Source organism: Mixophyes fleayi, chromosome 3, assembly GCF_038048845.1.
Source record: "Mixophyes fleayi isolate aMixFle1 chromosome 3, aMixFle1.hap1, whole genome shotgun sequence".
Taxonomy (NCBI): Eukaryota; Metazoa; Chordata; class Amphibia; order Anura; family Limnodynastidae; genus Mixophyes; species Mixophyes fleayi.
In genome coordinates this window covers 289478525-289504166 of record NC_134404.1, presented here as the reverse complement: position 1 = coordinate 289504166, position 25642 = coordinate 289478525, and the positions used below count along the sequence as shown (strand labels likewise).

The 25642-nt window shown below is 38.9% G+C and overlaps 2 protein-coding genes across 3 annotated transcripts; one reads left to right on the top strand and one right to left on the bottom strand.

Annotated features, from left to right (window-relative positions):
- Positions 1–1519: 1519 nt before the first annotated feature.
- On the bottom strand, positions 1520–20212 carry POLR1B (RNA polymerase I subunit B). The gene is made up of 15 exons (XM_075203765.1): positions 19928–20212; positions 19245–19412; positions 18553–18699; positions 17737–17869; positions 17327–17463; positions 16132–16355; positions 13651–13822; positions 12091–12262; positions 11568–11849; positions 10747–10880; positions 9904–10074; positions 9246–9402; positions 7934–8130; positions 5233–5486; positions 1520–5060 (listed from the first exon to the last, which is right to left on the bottom strand). The coding sequence occupies exons 1-15, from the start codon at positions 20102–20104 to the stop codon at positions 4178–4180; spliced, it is 3408 nt and encodes a 1135-aa protein (XP_075059866.1). The 5' UTR covers positions 20105–20212; the 3' UTR covers positions 1520–4177.
- Positions 20213–20480: 268 nt separating this feature from the next.
- On the top strand, positions 20481–25440 carry NANP (N-acetylneuraminic acid phosphatase). 2 transcript variants are annotated; one of them, XM_075200719.1, is made up of 3 exons: positions 20481–20548; positions 22780–22893; positions 23503–25440. In XM_075200719.1, the coding sequence occupies exons 2-3, from the start codon at positions 22804–22806 to the stop codon at positions 24136–24138; spliced, it is 726 nt and encodes a 241-aa protein (XP_075056820.1). In that variant the 5' UTR covers positions 20481–20548; positions 22780–22803; the 3' UTR covers positions 24139–25440. The 2 variants fall into 2 exon arrangements, with proteins under 2 accessions (XP_075056820.1, XP_075056821.1); XM_075200720.1 differs by having other exon boundaries at positions 20513–20553.
- The last annotated feature ends 202 nt before the right edge of the window (positions 25441–25642 follow it).

Sequence of the window (25642 nt, the reverse complement as noted above, 5' to 3'; positions counted from 1 at the left end):
CGAGGCAATTGCATACTTTTAGCAATATAGAATTTAAATATTTAAAGCTTGTCGTGGAACATAACCCGTTACGTTACTTGTGAAAATGTTTTAATAGTGGACTAGTTTTCCTTTAGCAGGTGGTTGCAGGTGTGGCTGAATTATACATGGATTGTTGCTGTAGCAAAAGCTGCTCCTCTAATACTGTGAAAAGCTATATGCTGCTTTAATAAATGGAATAATGCACAAGGGGACATTTGTAAAAATAAAAAAAATACCAAATTTTACTGAAAGACCAGTTAACTCCAGTTATTTTTACCAAGTAACGTGTCTTCCAGGCATGGCAATTTACTAGGTCAAGACAAGGTGACCTACTTTGTTTCATTTGCTTCAATGTTTGACAAATACAGTGTGTGCAAGGGCTGATGTGAAACACCTAAACTCAGTAGTAGGGACATCTTTTCCAGGTACAAATAATTCCTGATAAAACTATATCATAAGACTATCATTTCCTGTTTCCTAAACACCCAAATTTGGCAGCTTTTTTTTTTTTTTTTTTTTAAAGCTGTCTCTCTCCATGGATTCATAGAAAAAGAATCAATTTTCTTTAAATATTTGTAATTTAAAAACCATATGAACAAGGCCCATGTTTATTTAGTAGCCCATGTATTTTTGTAATGTAAGATAGGGGGCTATATATGAAAGAACTCTCTTAATTAAAGATGTTCATCTTCGTATTCGCCCCAGCTGTTATTCAAATACAGCCAAATAAGGCTCATGCAGTGAAGGGCGCAGGCAGACACAGGCTGAACAGTGTTGATTGGCCTGCTGGCAGTTTCATCTGACACTTGGTGCAGATATAGCTGTTCACTACCAAGGCCGACAGCCCTGGATTTTGCTCAGTTATCTTTGAAAACAGACATCCTTTCACAAACACACTGACTAAGGAATCAAGGCCAAAGAGCACTCAGCAATAGTCCAGAAAGTTACTTGCTGTGCTGGAAAGATTAAAGGAAGGCTATCAGTTCACTGTGATCCTCTGATTGGAGATCCACATTGGCTACCTGGGAGTGCACCCCTCTTTCTTAGCCTCAGTGACAAGGTTTGCCAACATAGCCATGCTTCTGTATTACAAAACCCTCTTACACTTGCTCAAGATCAAGAGGGAGATTAGAGACTGCTTGGCAGTCACCATTTCCAAGTCATGTGAGCTAAAGTGGATTCTTGCTATTGTCTCTGCTAATGAGCTCAGCTTAACAAGGTAACACTGAAAACTGCCTCCTAAGTAGGGTACTAATAAATTGAGGATTACCAGAGCTGAGGGATGTTAGTTTCTTAAGTTTTAATATCTGCTTCCTCCTTATGCTGCTGATGGAGAAAAGGAGCTGAAAAGATATCGAAGTAGAATAATTGAAGTCGTTCTAAAATAATAAATATTGATTGTAATAGTTTTCTGTGCGATTGCGATAAGTATGCTTCATCATGCCAGAGTTAATTACACAGTCGTACAGGTAAACAGAGAAAATACACACACATTTGTATAGTTCACATTTAATAAAGTTTCGACTCACATTCCTTTAAGAATTAGAGTTTACACAAAGATAAACCTACATTAAAAAGGTATTTATGGTTCAGGTCCTAAGAAATGTATGGTGTTTGGTCTTCTATTAATTCACATTCCACCAGCAGGAACCAGTATCATCGGAGAAGCAATCACACATACCGGTGGCTAATTATGACTAGTATAAGATTAATTCTCATAGATACTCTATTAATGGTTTAGTTTAAACCAGATTTTAGACGGTTCCCTCAGGCAAGACACGTACACAGCTGTTGGAATAAGTTGCCCCCACCTTCAGAGAAGAATTGCTTTTACTGACCTATGACCTGCACTGTACTGGACTAATCTGAATCCTAAGCCAATGAAGAACTCTTTTAGTGAATGACTCTTAGTGGATCCAGTGTGCAGCGTAATGCATTGGTTATCTCTTTGTGCGTTGGAACCACATTTATCGCATCGGACAATCTTTATTGGCGACGGTAGAAACCAAAATAAAGTGGACACAACTAAACTTAACACAACGCAAGTTCACTGTATTAGCCAAAATACATTTTAAATAACAGGGGTCTAGCATTGCTCTGCAATATGTTGCTACCACTTGCTTGGTTCAGACAGACAGGGGTGTTATGCCAACCCCAGTACATGTGAATTGAAAATTCTCAAGGAAGACCCATAGCATGTTTAAAACAGGCTGGGCCTTAGCAGCAGTAGACCAGTGTGGGACCACTGGAGGAACACCGCACCACAGGTAAGCTCCCTATTTTAGCTTATCATGACCCGCAAGCCAAAACAAAACTTTAATTTCTGGGTCAAGTTCTCATTTATATGGTTATACACGTAATTGCTCAAAGTTTCTACAGAATTAAGTGGCTTCCAGTAAGAATACACAGTTGCAGTTATGTCTCACTATTTCCTCATACTCTAGTACTATATGGACCTGTTACACAAAGATAATATTCTGCTCTAGTCATACTGCCATTGTTACATACACAGCCAGGATGCTCTTCATGCCCAACACAGACTTCTCTGACCAGTTGTTTCCTAATCTCTTATTAGCTGCATGCTACTAGTTTTTGCTTTGTGACAATAATTGTACATTCTGTTGGGAAAAAGGAAGTTTAACACATTATGTCATGACCACCTTCTCTATAGTACGTTAAGTAGAACCTTTATAGGGGTAGCAAGTCAAAGCGGTTAAGTAGATCATTAGATGTTGTTCTTAGAGAGCAAGAGTGACATTGCCGTACTAGGGGGTGGTGGTAGGGGCACGATTACTGATTTAAACATGCAGAGTTGTACAAACAAATACATGGGACAGATGGGGCTGATCTTGACTTGCATGCACCTTCCTTTCATCCACCAAACCTACAAGCAAGTTGGTTTATATAAAAGAGCTACTAATTATATATAGAAAATATGTAATAAGCCAACAGTTTATCTGTAAGGTAAAGTGTAAAATAGCCGATAGGACAATTGTAATACATAACCTTGCATGTAACTTTCGTTCTCTTACATTCAGGCATGTTGTGGGAGATTTTACATCTATAAAGTTTTCAAAATGCTTTTAATATTAGGTCTAGTTGCGTTTCAGATTTGTAGCCCTTTAATATAACAAATAGCTATAAACTATATAAACAGCAATGAGTGTTGATTATCAAAGCAGTAAGAACACCTTTGTTTTAGATACATCTCCTGTTTATTTGCAAACCTCAACACAACTCACTAGAAAGAGATGCAATGGGGGCATTTAGGAAAGGTCCATAAAAATACACCATAAACAATATAAAAGTAGACATCTGCGTGCATTTTCTAAACCGCAATAGAAAAATGATAGGAAGTGATTTGTTGCTATGGGACACTGTACTTTTATTGCAGTTACCTGTTCATCCGTAATTCCTAGTATGTCTCTGCTAATGCTGAGAAATTTGGAGGAGCGTATATGACAAAGTAAAGCTGTAATTACCGAGAAATACATTTATCCAGGTAGTCTGTTAAACAAGCAGCAATGTTTTGCTGACAGAAATGGACCTGGTCATACAAACAAAACATGATGACAAAGTGGAAAACTCATGTTTCCATAGACCTTGCAAATAAAAGCAGGGGCTGCACAAAGCGCTTTCATTTAACTCTATGGAAGACAGCAGCACAGCCCGTCTTTCTGCTGCACAAACTCAGCATGATAAAGCTACCAGCCTCTCCCCTAGGGGGGTGTATGGCAGGTGAGAAAGAAAGCTGGTTGAGCAAACCCTTTAATATATACTTCAGCTTCATAGAGACTCTCTAATGATGTCCCTGTTTTGTTATTATGATGGATTCTACACTGCCTACTGGTCAAACATAGCATACACGCACGCAGGTTTGTTGGGTATGGTCTATAGAATTTTGGCAATGCATATTACATTAGAATAAGTTTTCTGTCTCTAATCTTGTTATGTGGCCACCAAAGCTTGGGTGTGAACTTATTAATGGTCACTGGAACATTTTTTTTTTCCCTTATATGCTATAGAGCATATTAAAATCCACATCAAAGTAATACAAGTTCTAGTAAATCCAGATGTGTTGTTGACAGATCATACTATACCACAAGGCATATACTGTTTTTGATAAGGCACAAAGCAAACATTGTCTTTTTGTTCATTACTGCACAGTCAGTTTTACATTGATGTTCATAGCTGCTAACTCAGCCACAAAGTACCGAAATACATAGGGCACAGACACGGTGTCAATTGCATCTGACCGATTGCAGACTGTGCAGTGGTGTTTCCTGTTGCGCATAGATGACCAGGAGGGGGGAGGCTTCTCCAGCAGAGGAGAAAGGAGGCTGCCACAGGCTACACAAACATGGGCCTCCGACCTATCAGAACAGTTAAAAAGTCGGTCATGGAGAAGGAAGGATGTTCCATGTGCCAGCAGGGCATCACGCTCCATCTCTCCAAAACGTATACCTCCTTGTATGTTTCTGCCACCCACAGGCTGGTTGGTCACTCTGTCCCGAGCGCCCGTCGTCCTGACTTGGAACTTGTCAGAAACCATGTGACGTAGGCGCTGGTAGTAGACTACACCAATGAAAATGTCTGCCTCCAGCTCATGCCCACTAATGCCACTGTACAGTTTCTCTGTGCCATAGAAGTTATATCCAGCTGCCTTTAACATTTCACCAAAATATTCCAGAGCAGAGTTCTCTTCAGAGAACGTGAAGGGAGTGGCATCATGGCACAAACCATGGAGGGCTGCGGATTTACCCGCCATGCTCTCAATCAACATTCCGATTGTCATTCTGGATGGAAAACCGTGTGGATTAAATAGAATGTCTGGCATCATCCCGCTTTCTGTGAATGGCATATCCTCTGCCGGCCAGAGCCTACTTAGAATGCCTTTCTGTCCATGCCGACTGGCAAATTTATCCCCAATGGTAGGATTACGTGGCACCCTCATAGTGATGCACACAGATTTAAATTTTCCAATACCCAGGTCGTTGCTGCAAACTTTGATGTTGTCAACAACGCAGTTCTCTTTACTCCTAAAACACAAAACATGACAAGATAATTAACACAATAAGTCAAATCAAGCAATATTTAAATGAAACAAAAAAATGCTCCCCGACACAAACAGGTATTAGGTAAATACAGAGAAGAACTCTGTCAAGCATACTAGGCGATAATTCTTGGAAAAACAATTAAACTAGAGCTCACTTGTAAAACACAACAAAATTTTCTCCAGTGCTTTGATTCAGATAGCCATAGTACGGATCTCCAAACTGTAGAACAGCGCCCACTGGTGGCAGACCATCTTCATCCAATTTATCCTTCACCCGTTCATCTTCCAGTTTTATACCAAACACTAAATTGTCTTCTGCATCTTTAACTTTTTTAGAGAGATCGATAAAATCTGTTTTATAAACACTTCCATGAGCAAATCCTCTTTCCCACGAAGACTTGTTTAAAATCTGCAAAATACAAACAGACATCATAAAGTGATTTCCAAGATAACTGTATTAAGTAAAACAGACTGTAAATCAGACTTTTCAATGGTATATAACACCTTATACTTGTCATCATCATCATTTATTTATATAGCGCCAGCAAATTCCGTAGCGCTTTACAATTGGGAACAAACATTAATAAGACAATACTGGGTAATACATACAGACAGAGACGTAAGAGAATCCAGCTCGCAAGCTTACAATCTATAGGACAATGGGAGTTAGAAACACAAGGGCATGTGCTACATCATATTGCACAATGGACCAGCCAGACTGCAAAGGTAAAAGTACTGAGTGGGCTATGTGTGTTGCAATGTTGGTCAGAAGGTTGTTGTCTTGCGTTAGCAGTGTAGAGGATGGTAATACGGTAATCTAGGGAAATTAAGATGATGGTTGAGGAATATCATAACCTTGTCTGAAGAGGTGGGTTTTCAGTGAATGCTTGAAGGTTTGAAGACTAGAGGAAAGTCTTACTGTGCGTGGGAGGGAATTCCACAAAGTAGGTGCAGCCCGGAAAAAATCCTGTAACCGAGAATGGGAGGATGTGATGAGTGGAGGAGAGACGTAGATCTTGTGCAGAACGGAGGTGTCGAGTAGGGAGATATTTCGAGACAAGTGAGGAAATGTATGTTGGTGCAATTTTGTTGATGGCCTTGTATGTTCGTAGAAGAATTTTATATTGGATTCGTTGAAATACAGGCAGCCAATGTAGAGACTGACAGAGTGGCTCAGCAGAGGAATACCGGTTTGTAAGGAAAATCAGTCTAGCCGCTGCGTGCAAAATAGATTGTAGGGGTTCAAGTCTGACTTTGGGAAGACCAGTAAGGAGGGAATTGCAATAGTCGATGCGGGAGATGATGAGTGCATGAATTAATGTTTTTGCGGTGTCTTGTGTCAGATATGTGCGTATTCTGGAAATGTTCTTTAGGTGTATGTAACACGATTTAGATATAGAGTTGATGTGGGGAATAAACAGCAGTTGTGAATCAAGGATTACACGTAGGCAACGAGCTTGCGGGGTGGGATTTATGGTCATGTTATCAACAGAAATAGAAATGTCAGGCAGGAAGCTTCTGTTTTTGGGTGGGAATATTATTAATTCAGTTTTTGAAATATTGAGTTTAAGTTGGCGAGAAGACATCCAAGATGAAATGGCAGAAAGACAGTCAGTAACGCGAGACAACACAGATGGTGAAAGATCAGGAGAGGATAGATAGATTTGTGTATCATCCGCATAGAGAGGATATTGAAATCCAAAGAAGCTTGTTAGTTTTCCAAGAGACGTGGTGTAGATAGAGAATAGCAGAGGACCTAGGACTGAGCCTTGTGGAACTCCAACTGATAAAGGAAGCGGAGCAGAGATGGATCCAGAGAAATTAACACTGAAAGAGCAATTAGATAGGTAGGATGAGAACCAGGATAGGACAGTGCCTTCAAGACCTAGGGATTGTAGCGTTTGTATGAGGAGAGAGTGGTCAACAGTACTTGTGGCATATTTATATTGCAGTGTATACTGAGAAAAGGTTTGAAAAAAATCTTTTTTTTCCAAAATATGGGTGATTTTGTACTTTTGATTTACCACAGGCCCACTTCCACCAGACTTTTAGTTTGCATTCCTTCAGGTAGGAGCTGGTAGCTGTTTCTAGCAGAGTGCCAGGTCTCTGTGCCATTTCCAGCAACTCCTGGCTGCACCAGATCTAATGCAATCCATGAACTGAAAAGCATAAACAGCCCTTCACATCAGATGGACCTTCACTCTAAGTGAAAATTCCCAAGGGATTTAATGTTGGTGTGTTACAATCAGCTGTACTCAGATTGTGAGTCTGCTTGTTCTGATTCAGACAGGTAGAAAGCACAGCCACAATTAGCAACTCATAAGCGGTTACCAGAGTAAACTAGCTTTTTTTTATTTGCCTTTTGTATGATATAATGTAAATTGGGATGAATGCATACAAATTATTAAAGGATTCTACCTAGTTTTCTACGGTAGCGGCTTGCAGAGCACATTCGGTCACTTATCACCTCCAAAAGTGATGCTGTCAATCTACTTATGGTGTGATATTTCACTCAATACAACAGCTTGGGGGGGTGAGGTCTAACAAGGGATATATGTGACATCATCAGGGGTGGGGTATGATGTCACTTGGGTGTGGCCAGGCCCAGAAAGGTCAGAAAACATGGAAGAGCTCAGACAAGACAACTCCCTAAGTTACTGAGCAGCAACATAGAACTGTCTCCTACACATTCCTTATGCTAGGCACAGCTCTAAGGTTAGGGTTTATTTCCCGGTTATAGTTAAAATGTTTGATCTATTTTCAGCCTTAAAATGGCACAATGTTTCTAAAGGTTCAACAGTTACGTGTAATGATCCCCAAAACATGAGATGTCAATTCTGTATATCAGCGACTTACCATAGCGTCCTCCATATCATATCCGGTGTATGAAATAACAGCTACGATAGCATTTGTACCAACAGGATAGTTGTCCAGGTCATAGTAATCATACATGGAGGGCCGCACCAGAGGGCTCTGCGGGGTTTGAAGACGATAAAGTTTGTTGTCTGAGCGATCTTGATAGGTTAGCAGTGGAAAGCCCATCGTTTGTTTACCTGGAAAGCGGAACACAACAGATTACAGATGATTCACACCTAAGTCCCTAAGTAGATCTGCATTCATCCGGTTGACAACGTGCGTTATCCAGAAAGCACAATTTCAGTAAAACTGGTTACATATGAGTTACATTACCACTGTTATCTATGAAGAATCCCCCTGCCTGTAATTGTTAACACAGTGAAAATGACTCTTTGCTGTATTACCAATACAAGAATAGAGTTCCCAAATATATATTCATTTATTCATTCTTTGTAGGCAACTGTAGTTCTTATTGGAAAATCCCAGTGAATGTAATGAGTTCTCCCAGTGACTATTGAGTCTCATCATGGTATCTTAGAAGATGTTACATTATTAGTTAGTAAAACATAATTAAGAGACACGTTAGTTTTAAGACTTCTACAATGACTACTTCATTTCTCATGTCTCCACCTCGCAATGTCTCTCCTTGTTCCAACCTGATGCACCACAGAAATACCTGCCTTATTATTAGTGGCTCATAATGCTGCTGCCTAGAACAGCCACATGCACTTTCCCCACCATCAGTTTATTATTATTATTAATTCTGCTACCTTATCACGTGTTGCCCGCACCTCTTACACTGTAAGCTCAGTTGGGCAGTGCCATATGTCATGGCACGCAATGTGTTTGTCTCGTGATCTCAATGTACATAGTTGCAATGCCGCAATTTTATAAACACTGAAACAATTAATTGTATGGATGGAATAAAAGGGGTGAGCGATTAAATGCTCATTCATGCAACTTATTTTTATACCAGGCAGGAAATACTACTTTAATCTGTGCAATAAGATTTCAGCGAGAGATTCAGATACCTCAGGGTAAAAATCATACATCTTTTAGGCATGATATTCTTTATTCTCGCCAAGCTGCAATAATCACCTGGTTAGGAGTAGGGGATTCTGCCTTACGTGCTACAACTTGTCAGCTGACTGTGTAGGCTTGTGTCTTGGATGAAGATGCTCAGATTAAAACTTTAATCACGTGGACAAATTCTGAACAACATATCAACCCAATAAAATCAGGTCTGCTGAGTAATGTAGAATGGTGACATACAGTACAGTAGTAGGACACAGGTAAGAAAATAGTAACCTACCCATCTGGCACTGGTACATGTTCCTGGGGCTCTGGTTGTGGTCAGAGAATGGAATGAAGTTAGCTACAACACTCATCAAGCTGTGAGGAAAGAGTTCCTGGTGAGTGGTTACTCCAGGCACAATTTCACCCTCATATATAGCCACATTCAGAAAGACCTGTAAGAGACCAAGGATCAGAAACAGATTTTCATAACAAAAGAAACCCCAAAACAGCAACAAAAAAAGACAGCTGGCAACGAATATACAAGCTGTTACACATTGACATTAAATACAAAAGTGGTTTTAAATATCCCTCACATTTGGCTCTATGCATGTATATGTAACCATGCCAGTCCTCCCAGACCTAGACTGAAATGTAACATTTTTCAATGCATCGCCCCGATTTTACAGTATTATATGCACCCATCCAACATTTAGGCGCCTGTTGGTAAAGTTACAAGTGTTTAACTAAGAAAATGACCTGGGAAAAAGCTGTACATAGGACAGATATCAAGGAAATATTTTCAGTAGAAGAGTAATACTATAAAAAAAGATGGTGTGATGAAATCACAATTCCTTCTAGCGTATGTCAACATGCTTCATTTTTGGGCAAACCATATACTCACTGCCCCATTCTTGTGCCATAGAGGACAGAACAGATTTGTCCATGAAACATACCTGCTCTAATGCACCAATCAGCTCCTCTTTACCTACAGCCAAATTCCTGACTGGACGCACCATCCGGCAAGGGGTGGTAAAAATAAAGAGTCCGGGATATAGACTGGCTTTCCCAGTCATTGGAATGAGCACTATCTCTGTCCACGGAGGGATCTTCCTTTCCTGTGTTACCTACCATAAATATGAAACAAAAGCTGTACTATGAGATATACAAAAAATAATTTGTCATTGTAGGACACATAACAGTTACTTGAGAGCAGCAGTAAATGGAAAACCCCTTTTAAATACATTATGTAGCCCATTACAGTAATGTTACTATATGTACCCTCATTGGCATGGCGTGACTTGCTTAGGTGAACCATATTCTAGTTCTTTCAGCTACGTCAGGGTGTTGTAATTTATTCTGCACCCAGTGTAGCAGGGAGGTTTCTGAATTGACCAACGAATCTGTGAAGGGGATGGGGTGGAGATTTTCCTACTTACCTGTCAAGAAATAGTATTGCGTCATATTTTTCTTTTGCAAACTTGCAAGTTTATGACAAGGGCTATTATCTGGCCCCTACCACCAAACAAGCAGTGAGTAGGTACCTCCATGTGGCTTATAAACACCCTGAATCAACTAATAAATAATAGTACAGCATTTCGAAATTAATTAAAAACCTTCAAATGGCTTTTACCCTGACTTTGATATTTCATACCAACCAGACAGAATCCATCCACTATCAGCTAATAGAAGCCCTCTCTAATAAAAAGCCTTCTTATAGTCTGGTACCAGAGGGCTCCATTTACTTGGAATGAGGTAAGATCATCGAGACCAGCAAAATAATTTAAAAAAATGAATACCTTAAAGTTTCGTAGAGTGTTCACAAGATTAGAAGCAAAGTCTGTCTCTATCCAGCCCACCATAGCACCATCCAGCATAACCTGGTAACAATCAGCAAAGGGCTTCGCTGGAATTCCATCAACTGGTGTGATGCCTGAAGAGAATACATCAAAGTTAGTGTGCTCTAATAAAATACAGCTATTAGACTTGTGATATATACGGCATGCTCTGGAGTCCGGCACAGTACAAAACATTACAGTGCTCTCCCTCTTCCTGGTTACTGCAAAGGCTATTTTATAGTACTTTAATGGACAGTATCCCGCCAATTACACTTCTGTACATAACACAAGATCTGGTCCTGTCATTAGTGGATTACAGTGTAAGCACTGAAGTAATGATACATACAGGAGTGTATTCAGCCAGATTGATAAAATGCTGGGAAAGGATAGGACACTGATACCTGACAACTATGTACCAATTTGATAACTTTTATATTTTTTGTAAGTGTTTACTATATTTTAGGCATGGTGAGCAAAATTACAGAAAACCCCCAAGTCCGAACCATTCTGACAATGGATCCTGTAGAGCTTCAAACTGAACTGCCCATATAGCACATGATCAACTGTAAGTAGCAATTTTTGAAACAAACAAGGATTTTAAAAAAAATTAAGCTACGTTATTCCCATCATGTTTATTATAAATTTAACTATTATATGCTCAAATGGAATTATAGGCAAATTCATGATTGGAGTAGCAGTTTTTCAGCTAAAATAAAGGCCGCATACCTCCAGTCTGCATATAGATCTACCAGTATAAAATAGAGAACGGTTATTGGCCATACCTAGTGAGCACAGCATGACCAGCAGGTGAGCATTGAAGGAAGTCTGTGTCACTATCTCACACACCACAGTCATGTGGTTCATAAGTCCACAGGGCTCTCCGTCCGGAGTGTGTACCGGGCACAGAAAGCCCCAAGACTCTGGAAGAAGACGACGGACGGCTGTGGTCCTCATCTTGGCAAAGGCGGCACCTCTGTGCACACAGCGAAAGTGAGAGAGGTAGCGGATGAAATTCAGCTTGTCTGCAACTACAACTAGACCAGTATTCTGAAGCATACCAAGACCTAAAAAAAATTAAAAATAAGAAAATACGAATTTAAAGAAAAGAGAAAACAATTCCTTGCATTTACAAATATTTTCTACATTTCAGGACAGTTAGGTAGAAAGCTGGCTATGTCCTACATAAATAATAGTTTATTGTCAAGAATAAGGCTCACTCTTTAGAGGATCAGAAGTGGAATAGAACCACAACACCAGCCTACCACTGTATCAATTATCCGTGTAACCTTGCTCTTAAAAACTCACCAGTTTTGGAGCGCAGATTTCCAGTAGCCAGCAGGTATTCAAACTGCTTTGTGAGATCAGAGGTGTTACTGAATATTTTCATGATGACTTCTGTGCTCAGGACAAGGTTAGACTTCTGGCCCTTCTTGTCTAGAGTAAACTTAGCTGCCACCAGCCACGACTCCAGCTTCTCCTAAATTCGAAAAAAAAAAAAGAATGTGTTACACTGTCAGGTGGTAGTTATTGCCACAGTGCTCCGCAGCAAGTAACTACTTATCCAAGTTATCCATTAAGGAGGGGAGTGATGTCACCAGTCGTGGCCACTTTTAAAACTTGCTATTGTTGAAAATAAAAGTTGTATTAAATGATGCACAGGGCATTTACAACACTTCCCTTTTTTGTGCTTGTCAATCATTTATTTCCATCTCTCATTAGAATGGTGTATTTGTGTTGCCCTGGTATGACATCTCTATTGTGTTCTCTGCATTGCACACAGTTGTGTCCAGTGTAGCTTTGTGTCATATCCCAGGGCAAGGAAAACAAACAGCTGTATTAATGATATAAACACCTGCCTAAAATCCACAAAATGATAAAGCACCATATTTAAAGTGTCATGAAGGTATGTACAAAACAATAAATGAAGAAAGTCACCTGAAGGTGGACAACCTCCTGTAGGATACATAAACACTTGGGAAGGGGTTCTTGAATGCTCAATGCACAACCCGCCCCAACCCACACGAAAAAAAACCCCAAACATATGGAGAGCTCAGTGTGGGGTAACTGCATAGCAACTCAAGCGAAGGGGAACCAGTGCATATATACATGGTATAGTTTCAACAACTGACATTGGAGGAAAGTAAATAATATAAGTACTAATTAAACAAACTCAATTTTAAGTAGGATAATGTAAATCTCGAATGTATATGTTGTGGAACTTTAGAATCCACTTTTCTATTACACCGAACGGACAGCAGGTGCTGGGACCTTAAAAAACAGAAAAAGACTAAGTAAATGGAATTAAACCCTTTACAATCCAATAAACTCATTTGAAAGGGACAGACTTTTATTTTTATTAAATATTTCTGTTGGTAGAATATTGTGGTATTTTAAATCTTATCCCTCCAGTGTGTCTGAACTGTGTTGTGAATACCTCACCAACAAGTGAAGATAGGTCCTCTAAGGACCTAAGAACTGGTCAAATTTAAATAAACTATTAGACATCAATGTTAAAATAGGAATACATAGAAAATTAGGTACAACTAGCTTGATGTGTTTGTGTGGATGATCTGTCGTCCTCTCTACTTCTAATTATTTTCCTGTCTGCTCCACTAAATCTGATCAAACGGCATCTGAATTTGGTCTTGCAAGGTGGAATCACAGATAGGACCAAATTGACTGAACATGGTCCTGTTTGTTTTACTAAACTGGGCACCAAAACCTGCATGTGTGTGGTGGGCTTATTCCGTTTAAGCTGATTTCACTATAGGCAAAGCAGATGTAAGCTTGTGCAGATCATGCTTATAAAAGCCTATTGCAGCACACAGAACAGATAACATTGCCATATCTAACCCAGCTACATACCTTTATAAACATCAAAAGCAGCTGTCCTGGTGTTAGGACCTCCTGAGTCATTAAGCTGTCAGGATTCTCCTCCATGCACTCTTCTTTGGCAAATGTGAAAAGCTTTCTTGTCATATAGCAAAGCATGTTAAATTTATCTGTGTTGGATTTCAGATGTATGCAAATGCACTGACTGTGAAAGGAAGAGGAGATCATTATTAGAGGCTATAACAGTATCATGCAGGGAAAGGGATCTAGAGGAAATAAATGCATTTCCATACTGCTCATATGGGCACCAAAATGAGTCTATATGTTTTGTGTGCATTTTACATCTGGTGACATAGTACATGGCAGGCACGTGTTCACAGAGTAGAGAAACGACATTCTCACATAAGTATAGCAGGTCCCCTGGATACTTAACTGGCGAGACATGGAGGCATTTCTTAGGAAGCCTATCTTCTGCGTGTACAAAGCCCTTGGTGTAAACATACATGATGATAAAGACACTGGCAACATTCTGATTAACTACTTGCATATTGATCCATCCAGCAGATACCATTTAATTCATTAGCATTGCAGCTATATTATTTTAAGTTGCGTCCATCTATCTGCACTTCTTATTGGCTAGTTGGACTGGTGCAGTAACAAAGATTTGTATTGGATTGATAAAGTGGGGGTATTTGTATTTGATTATATTTTTCTCTGGATAGCACAATTTTCACATTTATAACACGCACACACAGTCAAGCCACATACCTACATTGGGCATAAATACCCACTTGTATGCCGGATGCAGAAATATTTCTGTTTTGAGCTGGATACTTGCGACTCAACACATACATTGTAAGTGCAAATTTACAGAATTTTTATATACTGGGAAAAAAAAAAATTAAATCAAACTCTGAATGAGGTCCAGAGTACAAAAAACAAACAAACATTTCACTATGTAAAATGGTCATGATATGGAGCTACTGGATCAATTAGTGACAGAGAAAAAAAAAAAAAAAAAAGATTTCAGAAAGATATAAGGATATTTTCCTTGTAATGGTGTAGTAACGGCTAGAGGTATTTAATACTGAAAAGACTACACCAAACTTTAGCAATGCTATAGCTAAAATAAACAACACTTTTCGGTTTCTAACTGCACTGAACGACACAAAGCTCTATGGTAAAAGCATCTGTCAGAGACACTTGAAGTGCTGGACACACATGGATCAAAGCATGTTAAATTTTTAGTGCACCCAGTGTGTACTATGGATACATTTACACTAGAGATCAAGGACCTCTATGAAAAGAGGTGTTCTAGATGCAGCCACCATGCAGTGTATGAAGCCAACTGGACCACAGGTAAAATGCTAAACATATTTGTGACAGGATGGACCGCCTATACCACCCTGTCTTTGCTGCTGGGAACCGGCTGGGCTTACTTTATCACCGTTCTCTTTCATTATCCCAAATGTGCCCTCTAACCGCAGTAGAAGGAGCTTACAAATGCTGCCACCACTGGACTCCTTACAGGCATCCAGTAACGGGTTTCTTCTCGGTAACTCACGCTGCGAGTATACCCTGTTACTGGAGTACCTGGGCTGGTACTCCTGACTTCTTACTATGGATCAGGAGTGCTGTGGATGGTTACCCCCTAGCCTATCACACTGACCAGAGCTGCATGGGTAGCAGGCAGAGTGGTGGTACTGGAAAAGCTGGGTCTAACCTCAGAAACAGCCGGAGAACATATTAGATTTAGTGTCTAATCTGCAGGTCACAGAAATACAGCAATATTGGAACATGTTTTCAAGCAGGTCTTTGAAGCAAGTGATGTATATTTGCTCTCACACTGGTTGAAGGTACCAGTGATCAGGTCAGATGAAACTAGAAGAACATTTCAGTGTACAAGACAGTGCTTTTTATACGGATTTGGACACAGGCTATTTTTAAAATCAGGATGCAATGTGTTTACATGCACTGCAGAGCCATCAATATTTACACTTATCTATGAAATTCTAGAGATGCTGTGATGTTCTGCATCTGGTTTTCAGATGCAGAGAATCTAGGAGCCAGTCTTAATTAAAATTTCCTGCCTTCAATGTTGGACCTTAACACATCAAAATATCTAATAAGCATGGGGCCCCTGTTCAGACAGTCCAGAATACGCATTCCCAAAGAAAGGTACAAACCCCAAACAAGCCACTTCCCCACATCACAACACACAAAAGACTTTCACCCACAAAGGCTTATTGCATCAGATATATACCTTAAGAAACAATGCATCTCCTCTAGCAAGGTTAAACAAGAAACAAATTTCTTCCCCTGGTTTCAGAAATTAAAGATTTCCCTTACCAAAATATAAACAATATCAAAAATAAGTGCATGTGCAATTATATAAATAAGCGCCCTGCGCCATTTCCTTTAAATACATTTATACCATAAGTTATTTATAAGTGATCCAGTCACAATATTAATACAATGATATTTCACATGCCACGAGAGCACTGCATGGCTTACTCTATAAGGTGCTCAGCCACTTGTTCATCCGTATACCAGTCTGGGAGGCCAAACTTGACGCGGAATCGCTCTCCGAGATAGTTGAGAACTTGTTTTCGGTTGGTACATCCTTCCTCTATAACAACTCTCAGCATCTGTGTGACACAGTCTCTGTAGAAGGAATTGTCCTCCTTGCCTTTGATCAACTCTGAGAAAATCTGATAGTCTGAGAAGCTAACCAATGCCTGCAAAAGAATAATGCAAAACAATGGAAAAATGTAACAATGACCAAAACATTTTCATTAATGTTTAACCACAGACCACATTTGTTTCCAAATAAGTCACAAACCTATTAACCTGTAAGAACCCATACAATGCCACAAAATTCTCAGTGAGAAAAACAATATTGCCCATTGTGTGGGAATGTTATTCTTCTGATGTAATATCTGAAGCAAACAACAAATTGAATACAAAGATCCATCAACCGGAACGTAACGAAAAATCAATACATATGTTAACTGTGAGATTATAATTGATGAGCAATGACGTGATAACTGATGTGGAAGTTCTCAGTATTAGAAAAGACTGTTCTCATGTACTATCATCATCATTTATATAGTGCCACTAATTCCGCAGCGCTGTACAGAGAACTCATTCACATCAGCCCCTGCCCCATCGGAGCTTACAATCTAAATTCCCTAATATAGACACACACTCACACACAGACAGAGAGAGAGGGAGACATACCATACCTCTCCTGTATATTTAAAGTACTGAGCAGATCTGTATCCAGCATTCAAAGTTTTTAGGATTATTCCAATCTCCTTATAACCTTACCTTCAACCTTATAATCTACAGTTATTTACCCCGTCAGATAAAACACAACAAGTGACACCTAATATTGACCTTAGTTATAGGTTCAACAATGCACTTTGTTAAAGTATTAAAAAAAAAAAAAAAAAAAGACATAAAAACCCCCACAAACGAACAAAACAAAAAAGGAAAAAAAAAACCTTTGTTCCGTTTGGCAAGCATTTGAAAAAGGTAATAATGATTAACTAAGTATTATTTGTCTTGTGTAGTGTACATTACACTAATACAAATGTGTATGCTCGGTTCAGGCCCAATCATCTCCCCAACAATAAATGTATAGTGCAATAACTAAGCACACAAAACGAGATTGTTCATTTCACGTGATATCATCAGCAAGACTAACCTTCAGCGCAAAGCCCAGAGGAATGAAGAAAAGCTCTTTCTGATGGATGAAGTTAACCATTATAGAGCCATTTTCTATATAATGTAGAGTCATGTTTATGGCTGTGTGTTCATCTTGGACACAACGTACAGTGATACCTAGAAAAACCAAGAGCCATCAGCATCAATATATTTATAATTCTTCGGTTCTTAGAGAAGAACCCCGGCAACTGTGCTGCTGGGACCTTCACTAAGCACTAGAACGGTCCCCACAAATGATGTATTTTATGGAGATTAAATTGGCAAACAGTCAATTACACGTCTAGATCTAAATTATTGGGTCTGTTTGTAGTTTTAGCCAACAGCATCACTAAAACCAGAAATAAATATAAAATTACCATATTGACTAAAAAGAAAACTAAAATGAATTACCGTATTCAGTATAACCAGGACCTCGACTTTTCCATTTGGGGCGAATCATGGCAATTGGAAAATTCCTCCTGGGCATAATAAGCATTCTGATCACCTTCTCTATTCCATTTATTATGAAATAGCCACCCATTTCCTTGGGGTAAATATTGAAATGCATCATATTAGATTACATATAATTTTCATTTATATACATACATCATGATAGACCTTTCCAGAAAGGAAGATGCCAATTTATTTTACTAAACTACTGTTCCCCGCTCATATTAAACAAAATTTGAGGTACAGTTATTGCTGGGAGTAGACATGTTACAATAACACTCATCTCTCTTGCTATTCCCCTGAAGGTCTTAGAACATACACAAGTGCAGGGATTATTTTAATTGACAAGATTCTACTACTACTCTGCTAGTGGGGAGGTCATATTGTAAGGCCCTTAGTCAAGTATAGGTGGCATTTATATGACTGGGTCAGTAATTATGACACTTACTTTTCACAACGGAAAATCCTCACAATATGGCCCGTTAGAGCACACTTGAGGACCAGAGTTAAGAAATCCTGCTCAAGCTAAATAATGTAGAAGATAACAAAACGGTTCTGGTGTTCCAGGCGTTATCATCCTCCTGTGTGAGAATGGAGCAGCCCCTGGGACTCCTGCTAGGGGGGGAATCACCTAAGTAAAATCTTATACTAGCTGGTAATGCAGCTTTACTAAGAAACTGCAAGTAGAAGATATGTTATAATCAATAGTTACCAATTAGCTTTCATTAGTCAGAATACACTAGGTAGCTAAAAACTGATATCTAATGATATTCTCACCTGTTCCTCCTCGTGATGCTCAATAAGCTGCTTTGGTGAAAGACCATACAAGTTGCAAAGTTTGGATTTTACCATGATTGGAACATATCCAAGGGATTGTTTTATGACATCTTTCTGTACACCATTTACAGACCAGCTTACATCCACCTATAGTAAACATCACACGGCATGTTAGGCATAATGGATTCAAAATCATGTTAGTGTACATCTCTAGGCATCTAAGACAATGTAAATCATGGTTATATACAGTATCAACTATTAATCAGGTTATATACAGACCAACTAGTCCAAAAGAACTGAACCAGGTGGTTCCAGAGATATTATCTGTAAAATGAATTGCCCTTAACTAAGGTTTTGCTGGGAGAAGAGATTCTATCAATTAAAGAGGACTACAGTAAATCCGGAACAAGTGCATGGGACAAATAAGAATATTTGATATTTTAAGAACTCAAATAAGAAACACATCCAAACCAATTATGAAATAGACATCTCATTGACCAACCAACAGACCAACCAGCATTTTTCCCATTCTTACATATTATTGCTTTTCTTGTATTCACGTGAAGAGCTGCAAAGTAAAAGTATGTACTGCACCATAGACTAATATGTTGATTGCCCACGTATTTTGCTAGTGTAAGAAAACTGAAGTACAAAACATGCCAATGTCTTCAGCCACATTGAAGTATACTCACAGTCAATTTTCCACGGTAAGTACATCTTCGCCCTCTGCATTCTGCAGGGTAAACCTTAGGCTCTTTGCAGAGGCTTCCCTTCGGTACCATAGGAAAACTGATAGCTGCATCCACAATGGCAAAGGAGAGGCGATCACTTTTAAAAGTAAACTCCAATGGTCTAATGGCCTAAAGAGAAAGAAATGATTCATAAACATTTGCACTGCTTGTTGCTACAAGATGGGAATCTCATCAAAATACTAAAAGTGCAACATCCTTGCAACCAACACATTGAGCCAGTTGCTTTCTCGTGTGCTGTCAAATGCATGTCTAGTGCTCAGAACATGTCTGAAATCAAACTGCTCAGACATGGTCAAAGCTTTATGCTGTCACCAATTTCCAGATCCAGTCTCAAACATGGAATATTGGTCCCTGAATTTTTAACTTTTTAAAATGATCAACTAAATAATAAGACTGTTGACAGTGGCTACAAGATATTTAGGGGATGTAGTGCTCAATATACAGAGTATATTGCAATTAATTGCGAATCTCTGCTGCTAAGTGCCTGACATGAAGTGCTGGGACTTGTACTTCCACAGCCTATACTTTAGAAAACTCGATTGCAACTTTTAAAGTATGGCTATTAATTAATAAATAGTTATTCCGTTCAGAGTATAAGTTGCCGGGCACCTGTAGATCCTCACCTGCACTGCCAGGTACAGCCCCTCTGTCATGGCCTGGTTAAAGGACTCGATGTGTGCTTTTGTGAGCTCCTGCAGCGAACGTAGCTGCTTTCTCCCAGGCTTTCCATACTCAGGATCAGTCAGTTTTTTCAGACTAGGCTGACTGGACATTCTGTGCCATCCATGTGCAGTTTCCATGGTGCAAATGTGCCCAATAACATCCACACATAAGCTGTGCAATGTACAGATCTGTCCTACATACACAGACGTGATACAGGCAGCACATGTGCGGAGAAGGGGTGGGCAGCTCACTCACGCCGTGCTCTATGGGTTTCCGCCAATGAGAGACCGCTGTCATTCACGTAATTTGTAATTGCTAACTAAAGTGTCTGCAGTCTTATGAGCGGCCATTTTTCTGAAGACCAATATATTGTAAAAGAAACAAGATGATAAGACGAAACCAGGCGACCATTTTTTAGGAGTCTCACATTGAGAAATATGCAATACTCTACCCCTTTCAGTGGAGACAAGGAGGCATGTCTTCGGTTTTCTATTTACGCAGCGGCTTCCTGAAAGCTGGCAGTGACTTTTGGCATAATGTACTAGGTCATCGTGGCAGAGTATTGTGTGCGAAAAGCAGGGGTGAGGTTTGTCTGTACCTTTATCATTTATGAGCGATTGATGTTTTCCCGAATTTATGTTATAATGTGCAATTAGTATAGTTTTATTTCGTGAATATAGAAAATACTTTTTCCTATTACTCCATTATAAATTAGTTGAATTTGGCAACGGCGAGATTAATAATTAAAAGGAAATAGTTAATTTATAACATGTATCGTTGTTAACAATATAATTTTTTTATGTGATTAGTAAATCAAACTAATTTAACGCTATTTGAAATGTAAATAGGAAATCGATATGCTTAAATGTCTATTAACATTTCTTGGGGGAAAGGAAAACATATTTTTTACACGACTAAGTTAACCTGTCAACAAGTCAATATCTAATGAAAATGAGACGCAAAGTTAATGCAACCCATCAAATCAAAAGCCTGGCAGATCCTTGTTAGATTTGCTTATATATATATATATATATATATATATATATATATATATAGCTATATATCTATATATATCTAATATATAAATGCTTAGTGGCGTCTGTCTGTCTGTGTGTGTGTGAAAAAAAAACAACCAAGTTGCAGCGCCACCTGCTGGGCAGAGTTATACACTGACCTACTAAATTCTTAGTGTGTGTGGGGAAAATAAATCAAAAAGGGCTGAAATTTGGTAGGGCTCAAACTCATTTTCGTGAGGTAATTTTACCTCATGAACACACATGTGTAGAGGCGTGCGTTAGTGTGTGTGTGTGTGGAAAAAACTATTTTCTCAGAAAGGGCTCATCCAATTGACCTGAAATTTGGTATACTGACATTATTTGACAAAAAAATTAGAATAGTCAAGTCAGTTAACTTCCATCATCCCCCCTTCCCCCCGTGGGAGGGGTAGTAAAGGCTAAATTTACGAGTTGAGGGGTCAAACTCATTTTCGTGAGGTAATTTTACCTCATGAACACACATTAAAAAGGGCGCTTGCGTCGGGAACTAACGCTTTTCCCCTGAGGAGGCCTGGCATGACAAGAACCTTTTTAAGACCTTAAGTAGCTTGATTTGACTAGAATGCATGAGTATCATGCACGGGTTAACTTGTGTATATATATATATATATATATATATATATATATCTATAATATAAATGTCTAGTGGCGTGTGTTAGTCTGTCTGTGTGTGTGTGTGGAAAAAATGAAACCAAGCTGCAGCGCCACCTGCTGGGCGGAGTTATACACTGACCTACTAAATTCTTAGGGGCATATTCAATTCCGATCCGATGCGCGTTACCGCGGAAAATGCGCACTACTGCCGGTAATACGGTATCGCAATAACGCAGCCCTGTGGGCTGCGAACGAAAATCCACGTTATTGCGGTACCGCGGATTAGGTTCGCGCCCGTTCCGGCGCGATCCCGCGGATCGGGTTCGGAATTGAATATGCCCCAAAGTGTGTGTGGCAAAAAAAATTCAGAAAGGGCTGAAATTTGGTATACTAAGATGTTTTTAATTTGTTAATTTAATTTGTTAATTGTTAAAAGTGTTTATAAAGATTTAAAACAAATATATATATATTTCTTGAAGGAGAAGTGACAGTTGGGAGTGGTTGGTGGTTGCCGGGGGTGACAGTGGGGAGTGGTTGGTGGTTGAGGCCTGGGCTATGGCCCAAATGCAGGACAAGAACCTTTTTAACACCTTAAGTAGCTTGATTTGACTAGAATGCATGAGTATCATGCACAGGTTAACTTGTGTATATATATATATATATATATATATATATATATATATATATATATATATATATATTAGGCTTATATATAAGCACTCAATTCACAATAAGTAAATCAAAGCTTAAAAAGCTTGTGCATAGTTCATAATTCAAAGAACAGGATCCATAGTTGTTGAACAAATGAACAGACCAAAATTTGTATTTTTCTTATTGCTGGATCCTATATACATATATATATATATATATATATATATATATATATATATATATATATATATATATATATATATATATATGGCACTTTGGTATTTATGGTAAGTAGCGCAGCCCCTACTGCTGTGTCTATGAAGCATGCAAATGTTGTTGCTTCTGAGCATAACTAATAATAACAATGATCAGAAAACAGTGATCAGGGATAGAGGTCCAGCTAGTATTCAATAACTTTGATGGTAAAACTTGGATGGATGTCACAATTTAAAATCCATATTAATTTGAAGCAACACAGTTTATGCACATTTAAACCTTTCAAATACTTGCAGATCCTGCTCCCCGACGTTTCGGCAATGGTGTTGAATGGTATTAAGGCTGTGTTTTTTGACTTGGATAACACATTGATTGACACATCAGGAGCCAGCAAGAAAGCTATAGAGGAGGTAACTAATATTTTTTATACTGCTTTGCCCCAGAAAGGAATATATTATCTTACACACAGTATATATTTATATTTATATAGTATATAATTTAGTAAGTGAGTTTTAACTGCAATTATAGAGAGACTATAATGTGGACAATTATATTGTTTCTACCGCTCTTTCCCACACATTGTGACATTGGCATGGATCTATCCATGGAAGGTGGTGGGAGCTGTTTGCTCAGTGAACTTGCTGAAAGGCTTAAGTAATCGTGTTTGAAGACCAAAAGATCCAGCCAAAAGTATAACTTACAGCCAGCTCCTGATTGGATGGCCATGGCATTTGTGTAGTTAGGTGCGTGCTGTCATTTCTACACATGCACTGGATTCCTTGTCTCCTGAACTCATAGATCTTTTGTGAAGCCTTCCAGCAAAGAGCAGTGTAGTTCTCAGCGAATATAGAGATCACAGTCACGTCTTGGAAGGTTGCTGTTTGAGCAGCCCTTATGCACATGATCAAATTGCTGTAGAGATGACTTTACGTGTATCTTAAAGGCATTTCCTCTGGAACTATGCACAGTCCTGACCTCCTTTGTGTTTATTAACTGAACCATTTCTTTTAACTGTACAGGTGGTGAAATTACTCATAAACAAAAGCAAATTCAATGAAGAGGAAGCTCATATTATATGTAAGGATTTCCAAGCGAACCTCCTTCATGAAGCTTTTGATCCCACCAAACTAACGATTGATGACCTCCGGGTGCTGCACTTTGAGAGAGCCATGCAGGAAATCCGGTCTGGAGATTATAAATGCTTGGCCAAGGAATGTTACCAGCTTTGGAAAACGAAGCGTTTGCAACTCATGACACTGTCGGAAACTACAAAAAATATGCTTTGTGAACTCAGAAAGTCAACATGTTTAGTCCTCCTAACAAATGGAAACAGGCAGGTTCAGAGGGAGAAAATTGAGGCTTGTGGTGCCAATCCATTCTTTGATGCAATAGTGGTGGGAGGAGAACATGCTGAGGAGAAGCCAGCGCCATCTATCTTCCTTCACTGTTGCGATCTTGTGGCAGTGAAACCAGAGGACTGTGTGATGGTTGGGGACAATCTGGACACAGATATTCAGGGTGGACTGAATGCAGGATTGAAGGCAACTATATGGTTAAATAAAAATACACATGTAACTAGCAATCCCAGCCCTACTCCCCATTATACAATACAATCTGTGACTCACCTACCTGATGTTCTAAAGAATTTACAATAGATTAGAAACTATGAGCACAAAGCTCTCACCTTGAGGTACATACATACATACATACATACATACATATCTACATCTGCCCGCAGTACAATACAGATGCTCCATTTGTTACACTTTGAATGGAGCAGAAACTGATAAAGTAACAGATCATTGATCCCCAGCAATAACAGCACACTGTACACTTCAGCATCTATAGCAGCCTTATGACAGACCATTGGCGCAGCATACACCATTTTCTATACACGATTGTCAACTATTCACTATAAATGCTTGTATGCATTCTGGGGGATAAATATATAATGCTCTGATTTCTGCAACTCGCCAATATTCGGCGACTTTAACAGATAAATTTAAAATGGCAATGCCTTTAAGAGTAAGTTTTGCCTTTAAAGACATTGCCTTTTTAAATTTAGCTGTCAAACTCACCGAATATTGGCAAGTTTCAGAAATCGGAGCATAATCCATTTACCCCTGGGTCTGTTTTCTATAGAGATTAATGATTCTTGTTACACCCCCTCCCCTTTGTACCTGTTCATTAGAGACAATGAGAATAAACCACCCATGTGTACATTCCCTAAATTTCATTCTCTTCCAGTGTTGCATTTTTGAGATGACATCACATTTGTAGTGTGTAGTTAATTGTGTGATTCTTATAGTAATATAGTGCTATTGCTATAGCAATAATACTACCAATTTGAAAACAACAATGAAAAAATATTTATAAAACATTCACAAAATCTTACATACAATTGTTAATACTTGAATTAAATTATGTATTCGCTACTTGATTCCAAAATGTCATGTCGCTTGATTGAGGAAAACTTACATTTTAAAGCTTCAGGGCCATGATTCTTAAGTGATGGGAATTCTCTGAAATCACAAATGATGTAATTGTGATTTGGCCAGGTACCATATAGGTGCCAGTAGTTGCCCATCCCATTATAGTCAATTGATGCAATAAATTGCTTTAAGTACACAATGTAGTTAAATTGCAAAAATGTCCTATCAATAGTGATTAAAAGCAAAACTACTGCAAAATAGCCGACCACTGTTAAGGAATTAATCACCTGCAATCAAGCGAATGAAACTGGCTGGTGTAATTTAGGCCTTAGTTCCGTTGATGACTCTGATCTTTATTACTCCATTGCTGAATTACATTCCAGATATTGTAGCTCCAGTCTCACTGTATGAATATAGCTCTAAATTAGGTGGATTTATACAATATTGCATATGGTGTTCTCATGACAGTTTTGCATCTTGCACTGTTCAATTAATAAAAATGACTTCTAAAGCAATGCTTTGAAACACAGACCACTTTTATTTTATTGTATGACTTGTGTGCAATGTAAGGATGGTGTGCTGTAGCTGCAAGAAGTAAAAGAAGGTTCGACAGTCACAATACAGTAAGAAAAGGTGTCTGGATACAACTGCTTGTTTCTACTTGATTAGATTGCAGATAATTCTGGGCATTATGCAGTGCCATCTTAACAATACTATGGGCCCCCCA

Bases quoted from the DNA above. Each gene is read 5' to 3' on its own strand.
- POLR1B (XM_075203765.1), bottom strand. From the start codon at position 20,104: ATGGAAACTGCACATGGATGGCACAGAATGTCCAGTCAGCCTAGTCTG. The intron at 12,263-13,650 runs GTATGTAGCTGG...TTTCGAATTTAG, and splicing joins TGCTTTTGATGTTTATAAAG to GAGAAGCTGGAGTCGTGGCT. The intron at 5,487-7,933 runs GTAAGTCGCTGA...TGTATTTTGCAG, and splicing joins ATGATATGGAGGACGCTATG to ATTTTAAACAAGTCTTCGTG.
- NANP (XM_075200719.1), top strand. From the start codon at position 22,804: ATGGTGTTGAATGGTATTAAGGCTGTGTTTTTTGACTTGGATAACACA. The intron at 22,894-23,502 runs GTAACTAATATT...TTAACTGTACAG, and splicing joins GCAAGAAAGCTATAGAGGAG to GTGGTGAAATTACTCATAAA.